The sequence below is a fragment of the Dothidotthia symphoricarpi genome (assembly GCF_010015815.1).
Source record: "Dothidotthia symphoricarpi CBS 119687 unplaced genomic scaffold P153scaffold_15, whole genome shotgun sequence".
In the NCBI taxonomy this organism is placed as follows: domain Eukaryota; kingdom Fungi; phylum Ascomycota; class Dothideomycetes; order Pleosporales; family Dothidotthiaceae; genus Dothidotthia; species Dothidotthia symphoricarpi.
Window position 1 is genome coordinate 208,686 of NW_022985022.1, and position 16,617 is coordinate 225,302.

The following is a 16,617-nucleotide window of genomic DNA, read 5'->3' on the forward strand; positions in this document are numbered from 1 at the left end:
ATAATCAGAAGGACTCCGACACCACAATCAAGAAAGACTCCAACACCAAGACCAAGAGACTCCAACACCAAAAGCAAGAAAAACGACGCAAAAACGTGTGCAAACAAATCAAAACAGATTTCCATGTGGAGAAAGAAACCCTGGAGGACGGATGAGCGCATACATCGACGCCTGATAAACCCTCAGATTATCGTCCGGCGCCAGACTGCTGGGGGGGTATGAGTTGAGCGGAAGGTTAGCAGACATGAAGGAATGCACAGGATACACAAACGGCTGATGAGCCTGTCCAATACGATCAGGCGTCATAGTCTCTGGCGTAGATGACGTGGATGATTGAAGCCCCGAAGGACCACCCTGAGCTGCCAAGTCCGCGGCCTCTTTCTCGAGCTTAGGCTTGAGCTGCAGCCATGACGCATTGCTGGGCTCCTTGGGGATAGTGATCGCGCGACGATACGAGGGACAGAACTCCATTTCGCGTAGACTGATAGGCGGGTTGAGTTTCGATGCCTTGCTTTCGAAGTATGCCTTGCGTGCCGACTTTCTCGCCTGGTAGTCAAAGGACTTTGTGGAGCGTGTTGCGTCTTCCCATTGCTCCATCTTGCGTGCGAATGAGCGGCGCTCTTCGATGAGCTCGACCTTTTTCTCCATCCATGCGCGCATCTCGTCGTGGCCCAGGAAGGGGTTTTGCTCTTTCTCAAGGACCAGGTCGGCGACGAGCTTCTTGACATCTGAAAGCAGGTAGACCGTCTTGACCGAATGCGTCTTGGCCGGCCCAGCCCCGACGAAATTACACCAGGAATCGAAAACGCCAGACGGGAGGCACTTGAGGAGGAAGGAAAAGTTTTCTCGGTTCGCGTCCTTGAGCAAAACGATCGCATCCTGCTCTTTCACAACCTTTTCCTGCAGACAATTCTTGCACCACCGTCGTAGGAATGCCCAGTACGTCTTGCGTGTGTTGGGCGTGCTGCAGCTCATGCATCCATGCCCGTGCCGTAAGTGAGCGTACTGGAACTCGGTGAGCTCAGAGGGCGGATCTGGCATGTCGTCTCCGTAGTAGTAGCTCCTGCTATGTTTCCAGAGCATAGGATTGTTCCTCAAAAAGCGATAGCATGACACGACCTTGCTGCGCATCTCCAAGAGTTGCGCGGGGTCGGAGAAGGAAAGTATGGTGAACCAGCAGTCCAGGTCAACTCCTTTCGTCAGAGGCTTCCGTAACTTGGTAGGCTTGAGCTGCCATTTTTGACTCGAAAGTTCCTGCTCTTGCGATGTTGTTGCCGTCGTCGTTGCGTTTGGTTCCGTCCAAGTGATCAAACTCGTTGAACGATCCGTGTCGTTGCCCTTCTCTTGGCCACCCCACTTCCGCTTACGACTCCCAGGTACGTTGATCAAGGGCACATGATGCGACCGCACTTCCCTCTGCTCGCCCAGAATCTTTTTTCCGCCCGGTTTTCGACAGTTGAGTACCGTGCCATAGGCTTCGGGTGCCGTGGGGTAGTTTGGAGTCTGTTGGTTGACTTTGAAGGCGACGTGTTTCGCATTGACCATGGCTGATCAGCAGGCCAGCCGCTGCAAGACGAAGATCCAGGTCGAGCGCAGTAGCACTGGTTACCGGAGGCTGAGCTGGAGTTTTTCGAAAAGAGCGACAGTGGCCGAGGCTGTGGTGTGAAAGTCGGAGAGGCTGACTAGAAAGTAGGGTAGTTGCCGGCAGCAGGAGTATTTGAATGAGTGCGTCTGGGCGGACCCAGACTTCGCCGACTCGAGGCCTTGGATCTTGGGCCCATCTCTAATCCCGCGGTCATCCCAGCGTACCGCAATACCTTCCTCCATCTCGGAAACTGACATGCTAGGCATATGTCTGTAGGCGGCATGCCATAGTTTTGCGCATTTCTAATCGCATCCTCGCCCTTATCTGGACCGATGTACCGATCGACCCGAAATTGCTAAAAACTTTCAAATGTCTTCTCATTGGATCGTTACGCCACAGTCGTCGATCACACCGTAACATCTGAGCAAAGTTCTGGGCCATACCAGATGTTAGATTTCTTACCATAGAGCGGCCTGTTTCCGCTACCGCTCGAATTTCACCGAGACCGATTATTTCTGCTCGGTTTCTCACCCGTGACGCACTTGGTCATCATGACTAGATGGCCTGCAAGTGTTGTGCAGGATAACCGCCACATTCCTCAAGATCAACTGACGACTGCCCAATTGAGAGTCTTCGATCAGCAAATGACACGAAAAGAGATAAGCGGCGCCCACAAAAACGCGGGGACGCAACATCAGGTTCCGCGGTTAAAAGTGGGAGGATGCCATTCACGGCGCACGAGATGATTCCATCCTTCCGTTTCTCAGCCGTGGGTACGAGTGTGACTAGGAAGTGATTTCTAGCGCTCTCCGGTCGACTTAGTCTTAAACACCAAGGCCAAGGAGCACCCCGTATTGCATAGATAACATCATTGTATATTCAAGATGTTTTCCAAGAAAAAGAGTGAGTTGAGAGTCGGCGCGCAGCCCACATCTGAGTCACCTTGCTGAGCATGCGCAGAAGAAATGGCGTCTCACGACAACGGCAACCCAAAAACGGAACCTCACTTTGCAGCAAACGACTACGATGAAGCTCCCGAGCTCGTTGTGTGCCCAGCACATACTACCGAAAGCAAACTGGTCACAAAGATAGACCTTCATGTCGTTCCATTTCTTGTATGCTGACCATTCTTTTACTCATCCGACAGACAGACACAGAAGAATGATGCTAATATCTGGGTTCGCAGTGTGTCATGTATCTGCTGGCTTTCTTAGACCGGTAAGCAGACCACGACGTTATGCGCCTACTGAGCCAGAGCTGACGAGAACAGAGTAAACATAGCCAACGCAAATGTCTTCGGTCTGTCTCAAGACTTGCATCTTCTCAATGGCAACAGGTATAACATCGCGTTGGTCATTTTCTTTGTGCCATATATCCTCTTCGAAATCCCCTCGAATGTGATTTTGAAGAAGCTCAAGCCTCGGGTCTGGCTGTCTCTCTGCATGTTTGGCTTTGGCTTGGGTAAGTCTAGTCAACCCATCCGAGCTGGAAACAACACCGCCACTAACTGACCTACACAGTCACCATGCTCCAGGGCTTCGTCCAAAGCTACAGCGGCCTCCTAGCAACACGCTTCTTCCTCGGTGTCTTCGAAACCGGCATGTTCCCTGGTGCCTTCTACCTCATCGGAATGTGTGTGTCCTTAAGTTAAAGAGGGAAACACAACATAGTTAACAATCTGTATAGGTGGTACCGTCGTCACGAAGCGCAAAAGCGCTACTCCTTCTTCTTCTCGTCGACAACGCTCGCAGGCGCTTTCGGCGGCCTACTCGCCTCGGCGATTGGCAAGATGGACGGCATGCACGGCTACCGCGGCTGGCGCTGGATTTTCATTCTCGAGGGTCTTCTCACGATGATCGTTAGCTTCTTCTTCTTCTTCCTGCTGCCCAACTTCCCGGAAGAAGTCAAGTGGTTGACCGAGGAAGAGCGAGCATTCGTGAAAGCGCGCTTGCAAATCGACCAAGGCAAATCCGCCGCCGAACGCCCCATCACGCTCCACGACGTGGGCAACGTGTTCCGCGACCCCAAGATTATCGTCGGCGGGCTCATGTACTTTGGCCTCATCGTCCCTGCGTACGCATACTCGTACTTCAGCCCCGCCATCATCCGCTCGTACGGCTACAGTCCCATCCGCACACAGCTCTACTCGGTGCCGCCCTGGGCCGCTGCCTTCGGCTTCAGCATGCTCGTAGCCTGGTTCTCAGACCGCATGCAGCACCGCTTCCTCTTCACCATCTTCCCCATTTGCGTGTGCGTCAGCGGCTTCGCCATCCTCCTCGCCGTCCACGATAATCACAACGTGCAGTACGGCGCGCTCTTCCTCGTCGCCATGGGCGCGTACACGGCCATGCCCGTCATCGTGTGCTGGTTCAACATGAATCTAGGCGGTCACCATCGGCGCGCCGTGGGCTCCGCGTGGCAAGTCGGCTTCGGCAACATCGGGGGGATTATCGCCGTGTTCTCCTTTCTGAGTAAGGACGCGCCGAGATATATCCCTGGGTATTCGATTGGAATTGCGTTTGTGTTCTTGAGCGCGGTGAGCTGCACGACGTACTTTTTCATGTGTACGGCGTCGAACCGGAAGAGGGAGAAGAGCGTGAGGGATTTGGGGCTGACGGAGCATGAGAAGATGGAGTTGGGAGACTTGAATCCGGAGTATCGGTATTTGCTGTGATTGTCGGAGAGGGTGGGATGGAGATGTGGGGTTCACTGGCGTGTAATGGAAGAAATGCGGAGATGACTGATGATTTATGTAGGGAGAATGATCTATTAGCAAAGTGCAGCTTCGAATGGAGTAGTTTTGCTCTGAACAAACAATGGTCTTGAATAGAAGCATTACGGCAATCCTAGGGCGCATACTCGGTCGCCGGTAACTTCCTGCAAAGGGCAGCATGTTCTGAGAGTGACATTGGTCTCGGAGACGGCTTCGTTGCCTTTTCGACATGTAGGTTTCTGCCCAACCGTCCCAAAGCAGTGACTGATGTGAACCTGGTTCGATGCCTGATTCCAACGTATCTGTTGCAGGTGGTGGATGCGAATAGAATGTTTCTAAGGGGTTTGGAGTGTTCTTCCTGGAATCCTTCGAGGAGCGCATGCGGCCTATACTCCGAGTGGCGTTCCATCAATTCTGGTGGCTTTGCGACATCACGTAGTCTGTAGAGTAGGACTGCAGTCAACCACGCCCACAACTTCAAGTGATGCTCGGCGCCGAACCCACACTCTCAGTCTCCACGCCATCATCCCCGTGACCCCAGATCTCCTTGCTTTCGCTTTCCACACCCCTCATCGCCTTCGCAACCTCTTCCAGTCTGACGACCACCTCTTGCACGCCACTGTTCACCTTCTCAAAGTACAGATCATTTTCCTCCCTTCTCTTTCTGCTCAGCTCGATGTCTTTTTCCGTTTCCTCCTCTAGCTTGTGGCGATCAAACAGCTTATCTTCCTTGCCCTGTGTATTGCTTCTTGGCCTCGTCAGGGTGCTCTGGGAAAGCAGGTCACCCGCGTGCATGTCGTGCGCTTTCCTCTGCTGATCCGACGCCTGTCCGCTCTCCTCTGCTTCCGAACGCGCCCACGCCTTCGCAAGTTTAATCTGCGCTTGTCGAAGTTCGTCCAACGCCCGTGAGTGCTCAGCCCCAAAGACTTCCATCCCTGACCCCTTGATAGCACTCAACTCCACCTCTTGGAGCGTGTTTTGCATTTCCGTCCATATGGCCTCGGCCCTGGACGTAGCTTCCGCATCTGCTGCTATGCTGTGCTGCCGTTGTCGCCGGACGAAGGGTGCCGATGATTCGGAGGATATGGTGCTAAGTCGTTCCCCATCGAGCTCGGAGGTGTTTGGTGGGAGGGGTCGCTTTGGGTCTGGAGAGAGGAGAGAGCGTTGCCGGGTCAGGGGGGTTTTGGTCTCGGTGCCGAGCGGGAGGAGTGAGACATTTGAGGCATTGTGGGATGGGGGCCCGACGAAGAGGGCAGGCGCTGGCAGGCGACTGGGTGTGCGGGTGATGGCGCTAGGTTTCAACGACATGGTGAAGTAGTTGGTTGAGCAATTGACAATAGAGACGCGAAGAAGACTTGGTGACGAAATGGTTGTCAGGCTGCTGTTCACACTATACCATGTGGAGTTTTAGTACGGCAAGTGAGCAGTGTACATGTCAGTTGTTGGTCCTGAATGTCATGGTTGGGGTGATGGTCGTAGTTTGGGTGACGCGTGCCGATCGATAAGATAAGATGGCTAGCGTCACTAGCGCATCCACGCCAAGCGCGCTCCGCACACAGAAGCGAGGCGACCAATTTCGCTCTCGAGACTCGCAGACCTCGTCGATACTAACCACCCACTCCCCAGCAATCCCATCGCCAAACCGCAAACATGGGTAAAGGTACGCAATCCCACCGCCCTCGCGCCCCGAATCCGCTCCAACACGACGATGCACCGTTTTCGGGGCCCGTGAGTCCCGCCCACACAATGCAGAAGCTCACAGCGTGCTCCAGGAAAGCCGAGAGGTCTCAACGCCGCCCGCAAGCTGCGCAACCATCGCCGTGAGGGACGATGGGCCGATCTCCACTACAAGAAGCGCCTTCTCGGAACCGCCTACAAGTCCTCGCCGTTCGGTGGCTCCTCCCACGCCAAGGGCATAGTCCTCGAGAAGGTCGGTGTTGAGGCCAAGCAGCCCAACTCCGCCATCCGAAAGTGTGTCAGGGTTCAGTTGATCAAGAACGGAAAGAAGGTCACTGCTTTCGGTACGTCTCCTGCCACGCCAGCGACGGGAATGGGAGGCTGTTGGGGATGAGAGCATGGTGGCAACAAGACAGTGTCGGACCACTACTAACACCACCACCAGTCCCCAACGACGGTTGCTTGAACTTTGTCGACGAGAACGACGAGGTCCTGCTTGCCGGTTTCGGTCGCAAGGGCAAGGCCAAGGGTGATATTCCCGGTGTGCGTTTCAAGGTTGTCAAGGTCTCCGGTGTCGGTCTGTCGGCTCTGTGGAAGGAGAAGAAGGAGAAGCCCAGGTCATAGACGACTCAATCAACGGAGTTTGGGAATACAAACGTCGAGCGAAGCCCGCCATGAACGAGTGATGGAACCCGCGGATGATTATGGGAGGTTACCGGAGTCTTACATTGGGGATATTCCTGTGCTTCTACTCGGCATATGAAAAGTCATGACTGGCTTGTGGTTAGATAGAGAAATCCGACCATCCAAGCGCCCTCCATTGGTTTTTGATCCGTGTTTCGATTTGTTCCTATCTCATGTGTCAAGCTACTCTGGCGCACTCAGCTTAACGATTTGCATCGACTTGTCTATTGGATGCTTCCTATACTCAATGGGTACGTCATATGAATGTACGTTGTTTACCAGAATATAAAGTCAACCCTACCATCTATAAGACCCCTACGACTCCAATGCAAACCCAATGAATACAAGTACAGAAAAGGCGAAACAAAAGAGCGGGTATCTCAAGAAACAACGCCTCCCAATGCCTTCATACATAGTGCCAATCCCCCTTCTCCCAACCACCATATCCAAACTACACAACACGCCTACTTTGAAAACAAGTCATTAAAGCTCGACTCCAACCCCGTATTCCGCGGCGTCCCATAATTATCATACTTCAGCTTCGGACTAGCAAACAGCTCCGCATCGCGCTGCACATTCCTCGGCACACCAAGGCCCTCAAGCCCCTTACCCAGCCCCTCTCCCTCTCCCTCCCCACCCCTCGCCCTATGCCCCTCCTTGAAGAAATTCGGCGCGTTTTCCTTCAGCGGGGGCGTCCAGACGCCCGGCTTCCAGGGCGTGGGTTTCGCCGCATTGGGCGGGGCGGGGACCTTATGGCGGAAGGGGTTCGGATCCGGTTTGCTGAATATGGAGTGTTGTTCCCTTTCGCGCTGCTGTTTAGCGGGGGAGGAAAGGGCGGGTTTGTTTCCGAATTGCGGGGGCAGGATGGGCGGGGCGTCGTGGGCGAAGCGGCGTGTCGTGGGCGTCCAATCCATGTCTTCTCCGTAGCTGGGCTGGCGGGCTGGCGTGTGGCGGGCTGGGGTGCGGCGGCCGGGCGTGGTGAAGTCGGTTGCGTAGGTTGTTGCTGAGGTTTCGGAGTCTGTGGGGGAGGGGGGCAGGGCGTCGGGGTCGTTGGGCTGGAAGGATGAGGTGAAGGAGTGGGCCATGTCGAAGGGGGTGGGTTGGGAGGCGGGGGGTCGGGGTGCTTTTTCGGCGCTGGGCGGTGCGGGCCGGAAGAAGGTTGGTGTGTGGTAGACGATGCGGACTGCTTTCCAGGTCAGGAGCGCGGAGAGGGGGAGCAGGATTAGCATGAAGATGTGGGCGGCGTTGTTGATTGTGGTGAGGTGCCAGAAGTCGAGACATAGAAATCGGAGGAGAAGGACTGCGGCGCGGATGGCCCAGAGAGACTTTAGTCCGCGCATTCGTCCCGTGAGGCTATTTGTCTTGGTTGTGAGCTTGGGGTTCCACCAGACGGTGAGCAGGTCGGCGGCCAGCGCGTAGTACATTATCTCGGTGACAGCAGGCGACAGGACGCAGCCCCTGTCTACCTGGCGAACGAACACGGCCTGGCGCAGACACACGTCCCAGTCGAAGTCCTCGTCTGCACTCATCCTCTCATCCGGAGCCATCATGATCCCCAGGGCATGCCACAAGACTCCCACAAAGATGCTGGCGATGTACGTCCATTTGGCCAGCTCGATGACGGCCAGCGTCCAGGTCTGGCGGGGAGTCTGAACAGTCGTGCGCTTCTGGTTGCTCTTCTCCATCATGCGCCGGAGATGGTCTGCCTTGGCCGCATAACCCGCAGCTCGCAGCTGGTCTTGGACGCGGCCCTCGCAGCGCTGGCAGACTTGCGGGTATCGGTCCTCGAGCTCGTCGCGGTAGGCGTCGGATGTTTCGACGCGCTTGTCGTACTCGGGGTCGTCTTCGTCGGGAATATACTCGGCGAGCATCTTGTTCAGGATGAACTGGTTGTGCTGGCACGTGTGGCAGAACAGGTCCTCGGTCGGGGGAGCCATGCTGGGCGACGGAGAGCGGGACTGGATGTAGCGGAAGGAAGCTGCAGGGGCAGTCGCGATCTCTTCGAGAGGCGGGTCGGTGATGTTTCCACGCTGGTGTGCCGTCAGAGAGGCGCTTTATGGCCGTTGGTGTCTTGGTTGCCTACCTCATCGAAGTGATTCACTGCGTCGCAATGCCGACACAGATACAGGCGCGGGATGTCTGAGACACTGTCCGGTGACAGCGTGTTGCAGTAGTGACAGCGCAGTCTGCGCCGCAGCAGCACCATGGTGAAAGAGGCGTCGTCTTGGGTGTTTCGTGGGATCGTGTTCTGGTGTCATGCATGGGGTTGACTTAGCGCACCTCTGCGGGCGGTCTCGTGAAAATAGTTCACCACTTCGACGTCTGACCCACCATTCGACGAGGGGACCTGCGCACGCCGCATCGCTGTGGGGGAAACAGCCGTGATACATTGCCTGCCTAGTCTCGACATATCACCCACCGACTCTCCCTTGCCCGCCACTCGATGGCTCAATAGCCCGCGAACGATACCAAGCCAGCCCCATAGCCTGCACCCCCGCTACCATGACCCAATTGATCGCCCGACCAGGGCGAAACGCAACCCGCCAGGCGAAGAAGCTGAAGGAAATTCGCAAGGTCAAGGGCGCAATCCTATGGCATGAAAAAGCACGGAAAGAGCGTCAGAAGATCCAGCAGGAACGCTGGGAGTCGAAGCAATCCGCCCGTCAACACGTAGTCTGGAACAACGAGTACGTCAAGGGCACCAAGAAAGAGGCCTTGGCGAATGCCTACGAGGACTGGCGCCTGGGTCCTCTGAGGCCAAACCGTGCCACTGGACGCGACGCGGACAAGTACGGAGCCCTGACGGGGGGGCATATGCAGAAGCCGGATATACCAGTTCGTGTGCAGAAGAACAGGAACGAATCGAGAATAAGACAGGGCCTAGACTCGAACTACCCCCTTGTCGTCGATGACAAGAAGTACTTCCCCATCGTGCGCGATGATCGTGTTCTGATGATGACGGGACGGGACAAGGGCAAGATTGGCCAAGTCGCCGAGGTCATTGGGCGAACTCACGAAGCCATCATAAAGGAGATGAACATGGTGTGTATTCTCTATATCATACTACTCTCGTGAAGCGTCCACTAACAATTTCTAGCAATACTACGACGCAGACGTCTTCAGCAACGCCGACGGACATGTAGGCCCACGACGTGAGAGTGAAGTCCCAATTCACCTAGACAACCTCCGTCTTGTAGTCCCCTACGAAATCAACAACGTCGAGAAGCGCCAGAAAGTCTACAAGGACGTCATCGTGGACAAACTCTTCATGGAGCGCCATACCACCGGAATGGACCCCTTCACCGCCACCGACTACGGCGATGCCACGATCCCCGAGGAGCACCAGTACGACCCATCTAGCGGCCTGCCCATCTTCCACCGCTACATCGCCGGCACGCGTCACAGAATCGAGTGGCCATGGGAGAAAGAGGAGCAGATCGAAGACCGCGGAATAACAGTAGAAGACAAGCTTGACGGCCAGACGTGGGTAAGGAAAACCTTGAATACTTTGCGCCACCCAATCACGAGTCTCAACCGCTGGCGCGACCGTAGCAAAAACGTCGACGCCGTCGCCACAAGGGAAGAAGTGCCCCTCGCCGCCCAACTCGAAGAAATCGAATCCAGACAGCTGGCAAGGATTAAGAATGATCGACCCCGCAGCTGGGACCCCAAAGACCCCGATGCCTACGAAGACGTAGATACAACTCGCAACATCGTCGACTCCGCAGACTCCATGTCCTACACGCTCATCGCGCCGCCCTTCCCACAGACTCTCGGCACGGAATTACGAGATGATATCCGTGAGTTTGTTACCAAGGCGGGCAAGGCCAGCAAGGAAGGGAAAGACGGGTCTGGGGCTATCAGGAGACCCAAAAGCACCACCGAGCACCAGATCCGGGCGAAAGAGCTCTTGAAGGAGCAGCGTCGTGCAGCGGAGAGGATGAAGACGCCCATGCAGTTGAGGTGGGAGTTGGATCATGCAAAGAAGATCAAGGAGAAGAAGGAGAATCCGATGGTGGACACAGAGACGCTTTTGTTGGCGTTGGGACAGCATATGGAGAAGAGTGGTGTCAAGGTGAAGAGGAGGGCAGATAGCGATGCTGCGGAGCTCGACTAGACGTTGTGGATGGGCTTGTAGAATAGTGTAGCATATCCAGTAGGCTTGTTTGTAACATAGCACGAAGGCAACCAGACGCGGTCTCGGTGACTGCTGCATACATTGCTACCAGACATTAATGATGTATAGCATGTGACTTCGCGTTTCCAAGCCTCCGTCTCCTCATTGGTCAGTTGAACACGTACCTTTCCACCTCACCTTCTCCTCGCCTTCACCTCACCACCGCCAAACCAACAATGTCCCACCGCCCTCCCTACCACCGAAACCCCACACCCCAATAACCCCACGATTACTACACCTCCTCCATCCAACAACCGAAGATGCCCCCCCCACCATCCGCCCTCCTCACCCTCCCCACCCTCCTCGCCCTCCTCACAACCCTCCTCCTAGCCACCACCCTCCGCCTCCTCGCCATCCTCCCCCGCCCACGAAACCCCCCACACCGCCGCACCCCACCCCCCGCAACAAGAGTCATCATCGTCCTCGGCTCAGGCGGCCACACGCACGAAATGCTTTGCCTGCTCCGCGCCCTAAACACGCAGAAATACACGCACAGAACATACGTCGTGAGTAGCGGGGACGCGTTTTCCGCACAGCGCGCCGTGGCGTTTGAGCGCGCTTTGGAAGAGCGGGGGGACAAGTGTACAGGGCCGGCGCATTACACGATCCACACGCTCCCGCGCGCGCGCCGTGTTCACCAGTCGCTGTTTACTACGCCGTTTTCTGCGCTGCGCACGCTGGGGGGTGCGTTTACCCCGCTCCTGGACGGCGAGCTGCCCGGTTTAATCATTACGAATGGGCCCGCGACGGGCGTTATTGTTGTGCTGGCTGTGCTGGTGCTTAAATTTTTCAATGTTAGGGGCGCGCAGTCGGGGGGGATGTGTAGGACGGTTTATGTGGAGAGTTTTGCGCGCGTTAGGGGGTTGAGTTTGAGTGGGAGGTTGCTGGTTAGGGTTGTGGATCGGTTTTTGGTGCAGTGGGAGGGGTTGGAGGGGGGGGGGGGTAGGGCGGAGTTTTGGGGCGTGTTGGTGTAGATGGTGTGGGTTGGAGAGGGGAAAAGATATGGCGTTTGAAGGTGCGTGGCGAGATACCCTATACCCTGTGCTTCGTTTGGTAAAGGATGTGATAGTGGGATGAGTGTAGGAGCAACACACGTAAAAGAAGCACGGGTTGGGTAGTCAGTCGGTCACGGCAGCTAATCGACACAAAGCAGCGGTTCACCTCACGTCCATCGTGGAGTTTTTTGCTCTTCTACCACCGCCTCGTACATGCCCTCCAACCACCACCACATCCAACCACATCACCTACAGCGTGATATCCTCGGAGCGATAGTGATCCGCCACAATGCGGTAAAGATACGAAGGCGCATGTCCGCCGCTACACACGTCAGCCATCAATTCAACAACTCATAGGGTAAAAGGGGGTGTCAACTCACAGATTAGTGATATAAAGATCCACAAGATCCGCCGGCACATAGTCATACAACGGGGCCTCAACATCAACTTTATCCACAAACTCGCCATCCTCATACGGCACCACACTCCCCGCGTCGCCATGCTCAATCAGCTCATCGATGTCGAACGGGTAGACGGGACTCAGTTTATACACGCCACTCAACACGACGACGGGGGTTTGGTGCTCCTTCGCGGCCTTGGCGATCATGTGTGCGCCGGCCGCAGCGACGAGGCCGCCGTTCGCCAGGACGGTGTGGGTAGCAAGGATGACCTTGTTGACGCGCGACATGATGGCGAAGACGTGCGAGTCTGGGATGACGTAGACCTGGATGCCCGCGTCGGTGAGGGGCTTCCACTTGTCGTCCTCGTCGTCCTCGCCGGGGCGCGACTCGCGCTTCTTGCCTGTGAGTAGGATGCCGTGTGTGGCGGCGTGGTCGTGCGGGTATGTTTCTGCGTGGACGACGGTGAATTTTCGCTTGCGCGCTGCGAAGAGGAGGAACTTTTGCACTGTTGTGGAGGCTGTGTGGGTGAGGATTATCTCGTTTGCGTGGATGTGCTCGAGGGCTACTTCGGCGATTTGCTTGTCCGACGTTTCCAGCTCGTCTTGGAGTTCGCGGATGCCTTCCATGACTTCGCCTTTGAGGTCGAGGTTGGGCTGGCTTTTGCTGAGGTCGGCGAGGCGCTCGAGGTTGAGGGCTGTGAGGGTGCTTTTGCCTGTTGGTGATGCCTGGCCGGTGGGGGTACTTGTGGCGGAGGGAGTGTCGGCTGGCTGTGAGAAGAGTCCAAATAGCGAGTTGACTACCAGTCCTGCCACTGCGGCGGGCGCGTACGAAGTGTGCGAGGTCAGTAGAGCAGGTCGTCTCGAGAGCTCGCCAGAGTCGGACATGTTGTCGGCGCTGACGCCAATGTGCGAGGGCTCAGCACCAGCGTGTCTGAGCGGGCTGAATGTCGACATGCTCGAGGCAAAGGCTGGTCGGTGGAGAGAGTCGTGGTGTGCATGTGGTGTGCTGTGGCCGGGCTCACTCCCTGTCGGCGTCTGCCCGTCGGCTTGGTCGTCGACCACCTCCCGTACCAGTCCCAGTACTCGCCGGACGATGTTCCCCACGACGACTTCGCGTGGTTGTGCAGAAGTCAGGCGCCTGCCCACTTGTCGAATGCGCTCCACCAGTTTTGCCGCGTCTCGCCCTTTGAATTCTCCCACCACGCGCAGAAGCAGCGCTGTTGTCGCAATGGCACATGGTCTCGAGTTTCTTATCTGGCGTCGCTTGAGGAGGCTGGACGAGTTAGCTGTGTTTTGTAGTGATGCAGTGCTTGGGTGAGTCTACGATATGAGGTGCTCTACTGAGGGATCCACTGGGGTAGTCTTGAGTGATTTGAGATAAGAAGATAGGCCTGGCGCCTGTATTGTGGTGCTCTGAGCCATTGTGGATTTTGTTCTTGGTGGTCAAGTTTGTTGGTTGGTGTTGAGAGAGAGAGAGGTATATGTGTGGGGTAGAGGGGCAGTCGCTCTTTCTTTGTAGTTTCCAATCCGTATGGTTCAGATTAAAGTTTTTCTGGGGTCAAGCTGAAGTTGAAGATTCCTCGAAGCTTGTATTATATGTGTTTGAGCGGAAGAGTCGCGTAAGCAGCGCCGTGGGAGTTGTCGCATTCGGAGTCATGAGATTTTGGTCCTTCGGCCTATTTCACTAGCGTCGAGTCTACCACCGGCGGTCCAGGGAAACATCGTCATGTTAGACACTCTCGCACCCATCTCCGCCATCGCTTCCCCACCTTGCCCTCGCCCTGCTGCCCGCCCTCGAGCCCCGTCTTGACGCGACGTCGACTGCGCTGCCCCCGCCGCACGCTTACTCAGCTGCTTCACGAGACGACCCGTGGCACCGCACGCGCAGGCAGCATCCATCAGCAGCAGCCCGGCAATTGCTCCGGCTCAGCGTGCCCCCAGACGTCGCTGCTCGCCTCCAGCCGCACCGGGGCCAGCTGACGACGACGCACCAGTGCATGGCTCGGAGCAGAGCATGAACTCATTGAGCGCCCTAGCAAACATCGGCACACCACCGCCAAGTCCACCCCGTTCGCGCTCCGGGTCGCAGAGCACCGTCCGCGAGGCGCAACCTCGGTCCAGCCAGGCCCAGCGCCCAAACGATGCAAGCGCAGGCACAGTGACCGAGCACGAGAAGGGCAACATGGGCGCGGTCAGGGGGGACGCTGAAGGCTACGCTGCCACCAGGACGCCCGCCGCCGCGCACGACGAGAAGACACCGCTGCTCAGCCAGCCGCCAGACAGCACCTTCCCGGAAGCACCACCACGGCGCAGGTGGCTGTACCCGAAGCGCGTGACGCAGGGCATCATCGGCGCCGTCGGCATACTGCTGACGCCCCTTGTCTACACCGGCCGATACGTCGTCGCATGCTTCTACTACCAAGACGATGACCGCTTCTCGCTCGCGGCCCCTGTCTACCACATCGCACGATCCTTTACTCGCTCGCGGCGGAAAAAGCCTGCCGCGCTCGCAATGCCGTCGTCTGATGCCTCGGACACCAAGGGGAGGCGCAAGAGCAGGAACCCTAACATGGTGCTGTCCTCGGCCAAGACCTCATCGAGACGATCTCTATCCGCTGCCTCGACATCCACTGCAATATACTCCGAATCAGAGAGCGAAAGACCGCCTACACGCGACGGAGACGACGACCCCCCTTCGCGCCACACAAGATCCAAGTCCAACGCGTCGTCGGCTGGAGAAGAGATAGCCCCTGCAAAGCGGTCTATTCGCATCAAGCTGCACAACGAGGACGCACTGAGGCAGCGCAAGGCGACAAAAAGAGCACCATCAACCCGAAGCAGCGTTGGACAAGTCTCGCCAGAGGCAGCAGCGGCGCTCAAATCTCCCACTGGCCCAATCCTCGCATCATCCAAGCAGCTGACCAGGTTTCCACGAGCACCCCAACCACCGCGTCCCCTGGTGCCGAGACGCCAGCCGTCATATTCAAAGTCAGGAACGTCCGTTTTTGGTCCGCATCAGAAGACATTGATTATTGACCTCGACGAGACGCTAATTCACAGCATAGCCAAGGGCAGCCGCTTTCAAACCGGCCACATGGTCGAGGTGAAACTCCAGGCGTCAGTTGGTGCCGGGGGACAAATCATCGGTCCCCAGGTGCCCATTTTATACTACGTTCACAAGCGGCCATATTGTGACGACTTTCTCAAGAAGGTACATAGGCATGTTTTGTAAATCTTGATCGTTGCTGATTATGACACCAGGTCAGCAAATGGTACAATCTAATCATCTTCACCGCCTCTGTGCAAGAATACGCCGACCCCGTCATCGACTGGCTGGAAGTCGAGCGCAAGTACTTTGCAGGACGATACTACAGACAGCACTGCACGCTGCGCAACGGGGCTTACATCAAGGATCTCGCACAGGTGGAGCCTGACCTCAGCAAGGTCATGATCCTGGACAACAGCCCCTTGAGCTACGTCTTCCATCCAGGTAAGCACAAGTTCGTTCAACGCTAGCCAGCATGAACTGACCAGCGCGTACAGACAATGCCATCCCCATCGAAGGCTGGATCAGCGACCCCACAGATACCGATCTGCTACATCTGATCCCGCTGCTGGAGGGTCTGCAGTATGTCACGGATGTGCGTGCGCTGCTGGCGCTGAGGATGGGCATGCCAGCGTCGTAGTAATCTAGAATTTTTCAAGACTTTTCCCCTTTCCAATCCTAATGTTCGTTGTATTATACTATGGTCCCCCCCCGAAGTATAAGCCATGCTCCACTTTAGTGCTAGCCTCCAATTCGTCAGGATCGTTGCTTGGAGTTATCCTTGACCAATCCGAGGGCGTGTTCGAAGTACCCATAAGTGGAGTATGGCTTATACTTCGGGGGGGGACCATAGTAGACGGTCGGCTGGTCGGTGCTGAAGGCAGTTGGCTATAGGCTATGGCTACGCCGGTTTTGGCGAGGAGATACCCAAAGATTTTGTTCCTTCACGCTTGCTTTCGCATTCCCGTTGCTGTGATGCTTTCACCGCGGTCTTCTTGCGCTGTGAGGAGGGAGATGTATACTTTTTCGTGAAAACCTTGGGACAAAAACCCCTCGCATGCCATCCTCCTCCCTCCCTCCCTTCCACCCACCCCCTTCACAATCCTCTAAACCCACGCCCTCCCCGTGCACGCACACCCACACTCCTTCCCTAGCGTAACCCAATCACCACCCACCGGGCCGCTCATTGGCCGCCCCCCGGCATCAGCAAAGCTTGATTGGCGCCCGTGCTCGTGCTCTTTGTGCCCTTTCGCCGACTGCAACGCACGGTTTTTGCGCAGACTTGCCGTTCGCGGAATGTTGGGCGGCGGCGGCGGCGGGGCGGCGGGCAAATGGGGGGG

The 16,617-nt window shown here is 56.4% G+C and overlaps 9 protein-coding genes across 9 annotated transcripts; 5 read left to right on the top strand and 4 right to left on the bottom strand.

Annotated features, from left to right (window-relative positions):
* Nucleotides 1–108: 108 nt before the first annotated feature.
* On the bottom strand, nucleotides 109–1,545 carry P153DRAFT_295355 (uncharacterized protein; the record flags this gene model as incomplete). Its single annotated transcript, XM_033664022.1, has 1 exon — nucleotides 109–1,545. The coding sequence occupies one exon, from the start codon at nucleotides 1,543–1,545 to the stop codon at nucleotides 109–111; it is 1,437 nt and encodes a 478-aa protein (XP_033521504.1).
* Nucleotides 1,546–2,469: 924 nt separating this feature from the next.
* Nucleotides 2,470–4,259, top strand: P153DRAFT_387666 (MFS general substrate transporter; the record flags this gene model as incomplete). The annotated part of the gene is made up of 6 exons (XM_033670672.1): nucleotides 2,470–2,488; nucleotides 2,546–2,700; nucleotides 2,772–2,803; nucleotides 2,856–3,046; nucleotides 3,106–3,217; nucleotides 3,272–4,259. The coding sequence occupies 6 exons, from the start codon at nucleotides 2,470–2,472 to the stop codon at nucleotides 4,257–4,259; spliced, it is 1,497 nt and encodes a 498-aa protein (XP_033521505.1).
* A 516-nt stretch (nucleotides 4,260–4,775) lies between these two features.
* Nucleotides 4,776–5,606, bottom strand: P153DRAFT_295852 (uncharacterized protein; the record flags this gene model as incomplete). The annotated part of the gene is made up of 1 exon (XM_033664053.1): nucleotides 4,776–5,606. The coding sequence occupies one exon, from the start codon at nucleotides 5,604–5,606 to the stop codon at nucleotides 4,776–4,778; it is 831 nt and encodes a 276-aa protein (XP_033521506.1).
* Nucleotides 5,607–5,886: 280 nt separating this feature from the next.
* Nucleotides 5,887–6,989, top strand: P153DRAFT_368455 (ribosomal protein S12/S23). The gene is made up of 3 exons (XM_033668519.1): nucleotides 5,887–5,958; nucleotides 6,071–6,319; nucleotides 6,421–6,989. The coding sequence occupies exons 1-3, from the start codon at nucleotides 5,949–5,951 to the stop codon at nucleotides 6,597–6,599; spliced, it is 438 nt and encodes a 145-aa protein (XP_033521507.1). The 5' UTR covers nucleotides 5,887–5,948; the 3' UTR covers nucleotides 6,600–6,989.
* A 134-nt stretch (nucleotides 6,990–7,123) lies between these two features.
* On the bottom strand, nucleotides 7,124–8,911 carry P153DRAFT_424437 (uncharacterized protein; the record flags this gene model as incomplete). Its single annotated transcript, XM_033672487.1, has 2 exons — nucleotides 8,743–8,911; nucleotides 7,124–8,689 (listed from the first exon to the last, which is right to left on the bottom strand). Exons 1-2 carry the CDS (start codon nucleotides 8,863–8,865, stop codon nucleotides 7,124–7,126), a joined length of 1,689 nt encoding a protein of 562 aa, XP_033521508.1. The 5' UTR covers nucleotides 8,866–8,911.
* A 72-nt stretch (nucleotides 8,912–8,983) lies between these two features.
* P153DRAFT_320582 (uncharacterized protein) lies at nucleotides 8,984–10,897 on the top strand. Its single transcript, XM_033665117.1, has 2 exons — nucleotides 8,984–9,701; nucleotides 9,757–10,897. The coding sequence occupies exons 1-2, from the start codon at nucleotides 9,162–9,164 to the stop codon at nucleotides 10,774–10,776; spliced, it is 1,560 nt and encodes a 519-aa protein (XP_033521509.1). The 5' UTR covers nucleotides 8,984–9,161; the 3' UTR covers nucleotides 10,777–10,897.
* An 83-nt stretch (nucleotides 10,898–10,980) lies between these two features.
* P153DRAFT_398490 (glycosyltransferase family 1 protein) lies at nucleotides 10,981–11,810 on the top strand (the record flags this gene model as incomplete). Its single annotated transcript, XM_033671646.1, has 1 exon — nucleotides 10,981–11,810. The coding sequence occupies exon 1, from the start codon at nucleotides 11,097–11,099 to the stop codon at nucleotides 11,808–11,810; it is 714 nt and encodes a 237-aa protein (XP_033521510.1). The 5' UTR covers nucleotides 10,981–11,096.
* A 220-nt stretch (nucleotides 11,811–12,030) lies between these two features.
* P153DRAFT_398491 (translation initiation factor eIF-2B subunit beta) lies at nucleotides 12,031–14,001 on the bottom strand. The gene is made up of 3 exons (XM_033671647.1): nucleotides 13,556–14,001; nucleotides 12,212–13,504; nucleotides 12,031–12,153 (listed from the first exon to the last, which is right to left on the bottom strand). The coding sequence occupies exons 1-3, from the start codon at nucleotides 13,651–13,653 to the stop codon at nucleotides 12,081–12,083; spliced, it is 1,464 nt and encodes a 487-aa protein (XP_033521511.1). The 5' UTR covers nucleotides 13,654–14,001; the 3' UTR covers nucleotides 12,031–12,080.
* P153DRAFT_368460 (uncharacterized protein) lies at nucleotides 13,952–16,202 on the top strand. Its single transcript, XM_033668520.1, has 3 exons — nucleotides 13,952–15,442; nucleotides 15,493–15,721; nucleotides 15,775–16,202. The coding sequence occupies exons 1-3, from the start codon at nucleotides 14,246–14,248 to the stop codon at nucleotides 15,915–15,917; spliced, it is 1,569 nt and encodes a 522-aa protein (XP_033521512.1). The 5' UTR covers nucleotides 13,952–14,245; the 3' UTR covers nucleotides 15,918–16,202.
* The last annotated feature ends 415 nt before the right edge of the window (nucleotides 16,203–16,617 follow it).

What these genes read in the sequence shown, in the direction of transcription:
- P153DRAFT_368460 (XM_033668520.1), top strand. Translation starts at nt 14,246, where the DNA reads ATGAACTCATTGAGCGCCCTAGCAAACATCGGCACACCACCGCCAAGT. An exon ending in GTGACGACTTTCTCAAGAAG is followed by an intron (nt 15,443 to 15,492) that starts GTACATAGGCAT and finishes TTATGACACCAG; the next exon opens with GTCAGCAAATGGTACAATCT. An exon ending in GAGCTACGTCTTCCATCCAG is followed by an intron (nt 15,722 to 15,774) that starts GTAAGCACAAGT and finishes CAGCGCGTACAG; the next exon opens with ACAATGCCATCCCCATCGAA.
- P153DRAFT_368455 (XM_033668519.1), top strand. An exon ending in AAAGAAGGTCACTGCTTTCG is followed by an intron (nt 6,320 to 6,420) that starts GTACGTCTCCTG and finishes CACCACCACCAG; the next exon opens with TCCCCAACGACGGTTGCTTG.
- P153DRAFT_398491 (XM_033671647.1), bottom strand. Translation starts at nt 13,653, where the DNA reads ATGGCTCAGAGCACCACAATACAGGCGCCAGGCCTATCTTCTTATCTC. An exon ending in TCAGTAGAGCACCTCATATC is followed by an intron (nt 13,505 to 13,555) that starts GTAGACTCACCC and finishes TAACTCGTCCAG; the next exon opens with CCTCCTCAAGCGACGCCAGA. An exon ending in GATCTTTATATCACTAATCT is followed by an intron (nt 12,154 to 12,211) that starts GTGAGTTGACAC and finishes TGACGTGTGTAG; the next exon opens with CGGCGGACATGCGCCTTCGT.
- P153DRAFT_320582 (XM_033665117.1), top strand. Translation starts at nt 9,162, where the DNA reads ATGACCCAATTGATCGCCCGACCAGGGCGAAACGCAACCCGCCAGGCG. An exon ending in TCATAAAGGAGATGAACATG is followed by an intron (nt 9,702 to 9,756) that starts GTGTGTATTCTC and finishes AACAATTTCTAG; the next exon opens with CAATACTACGACGCAGACGT.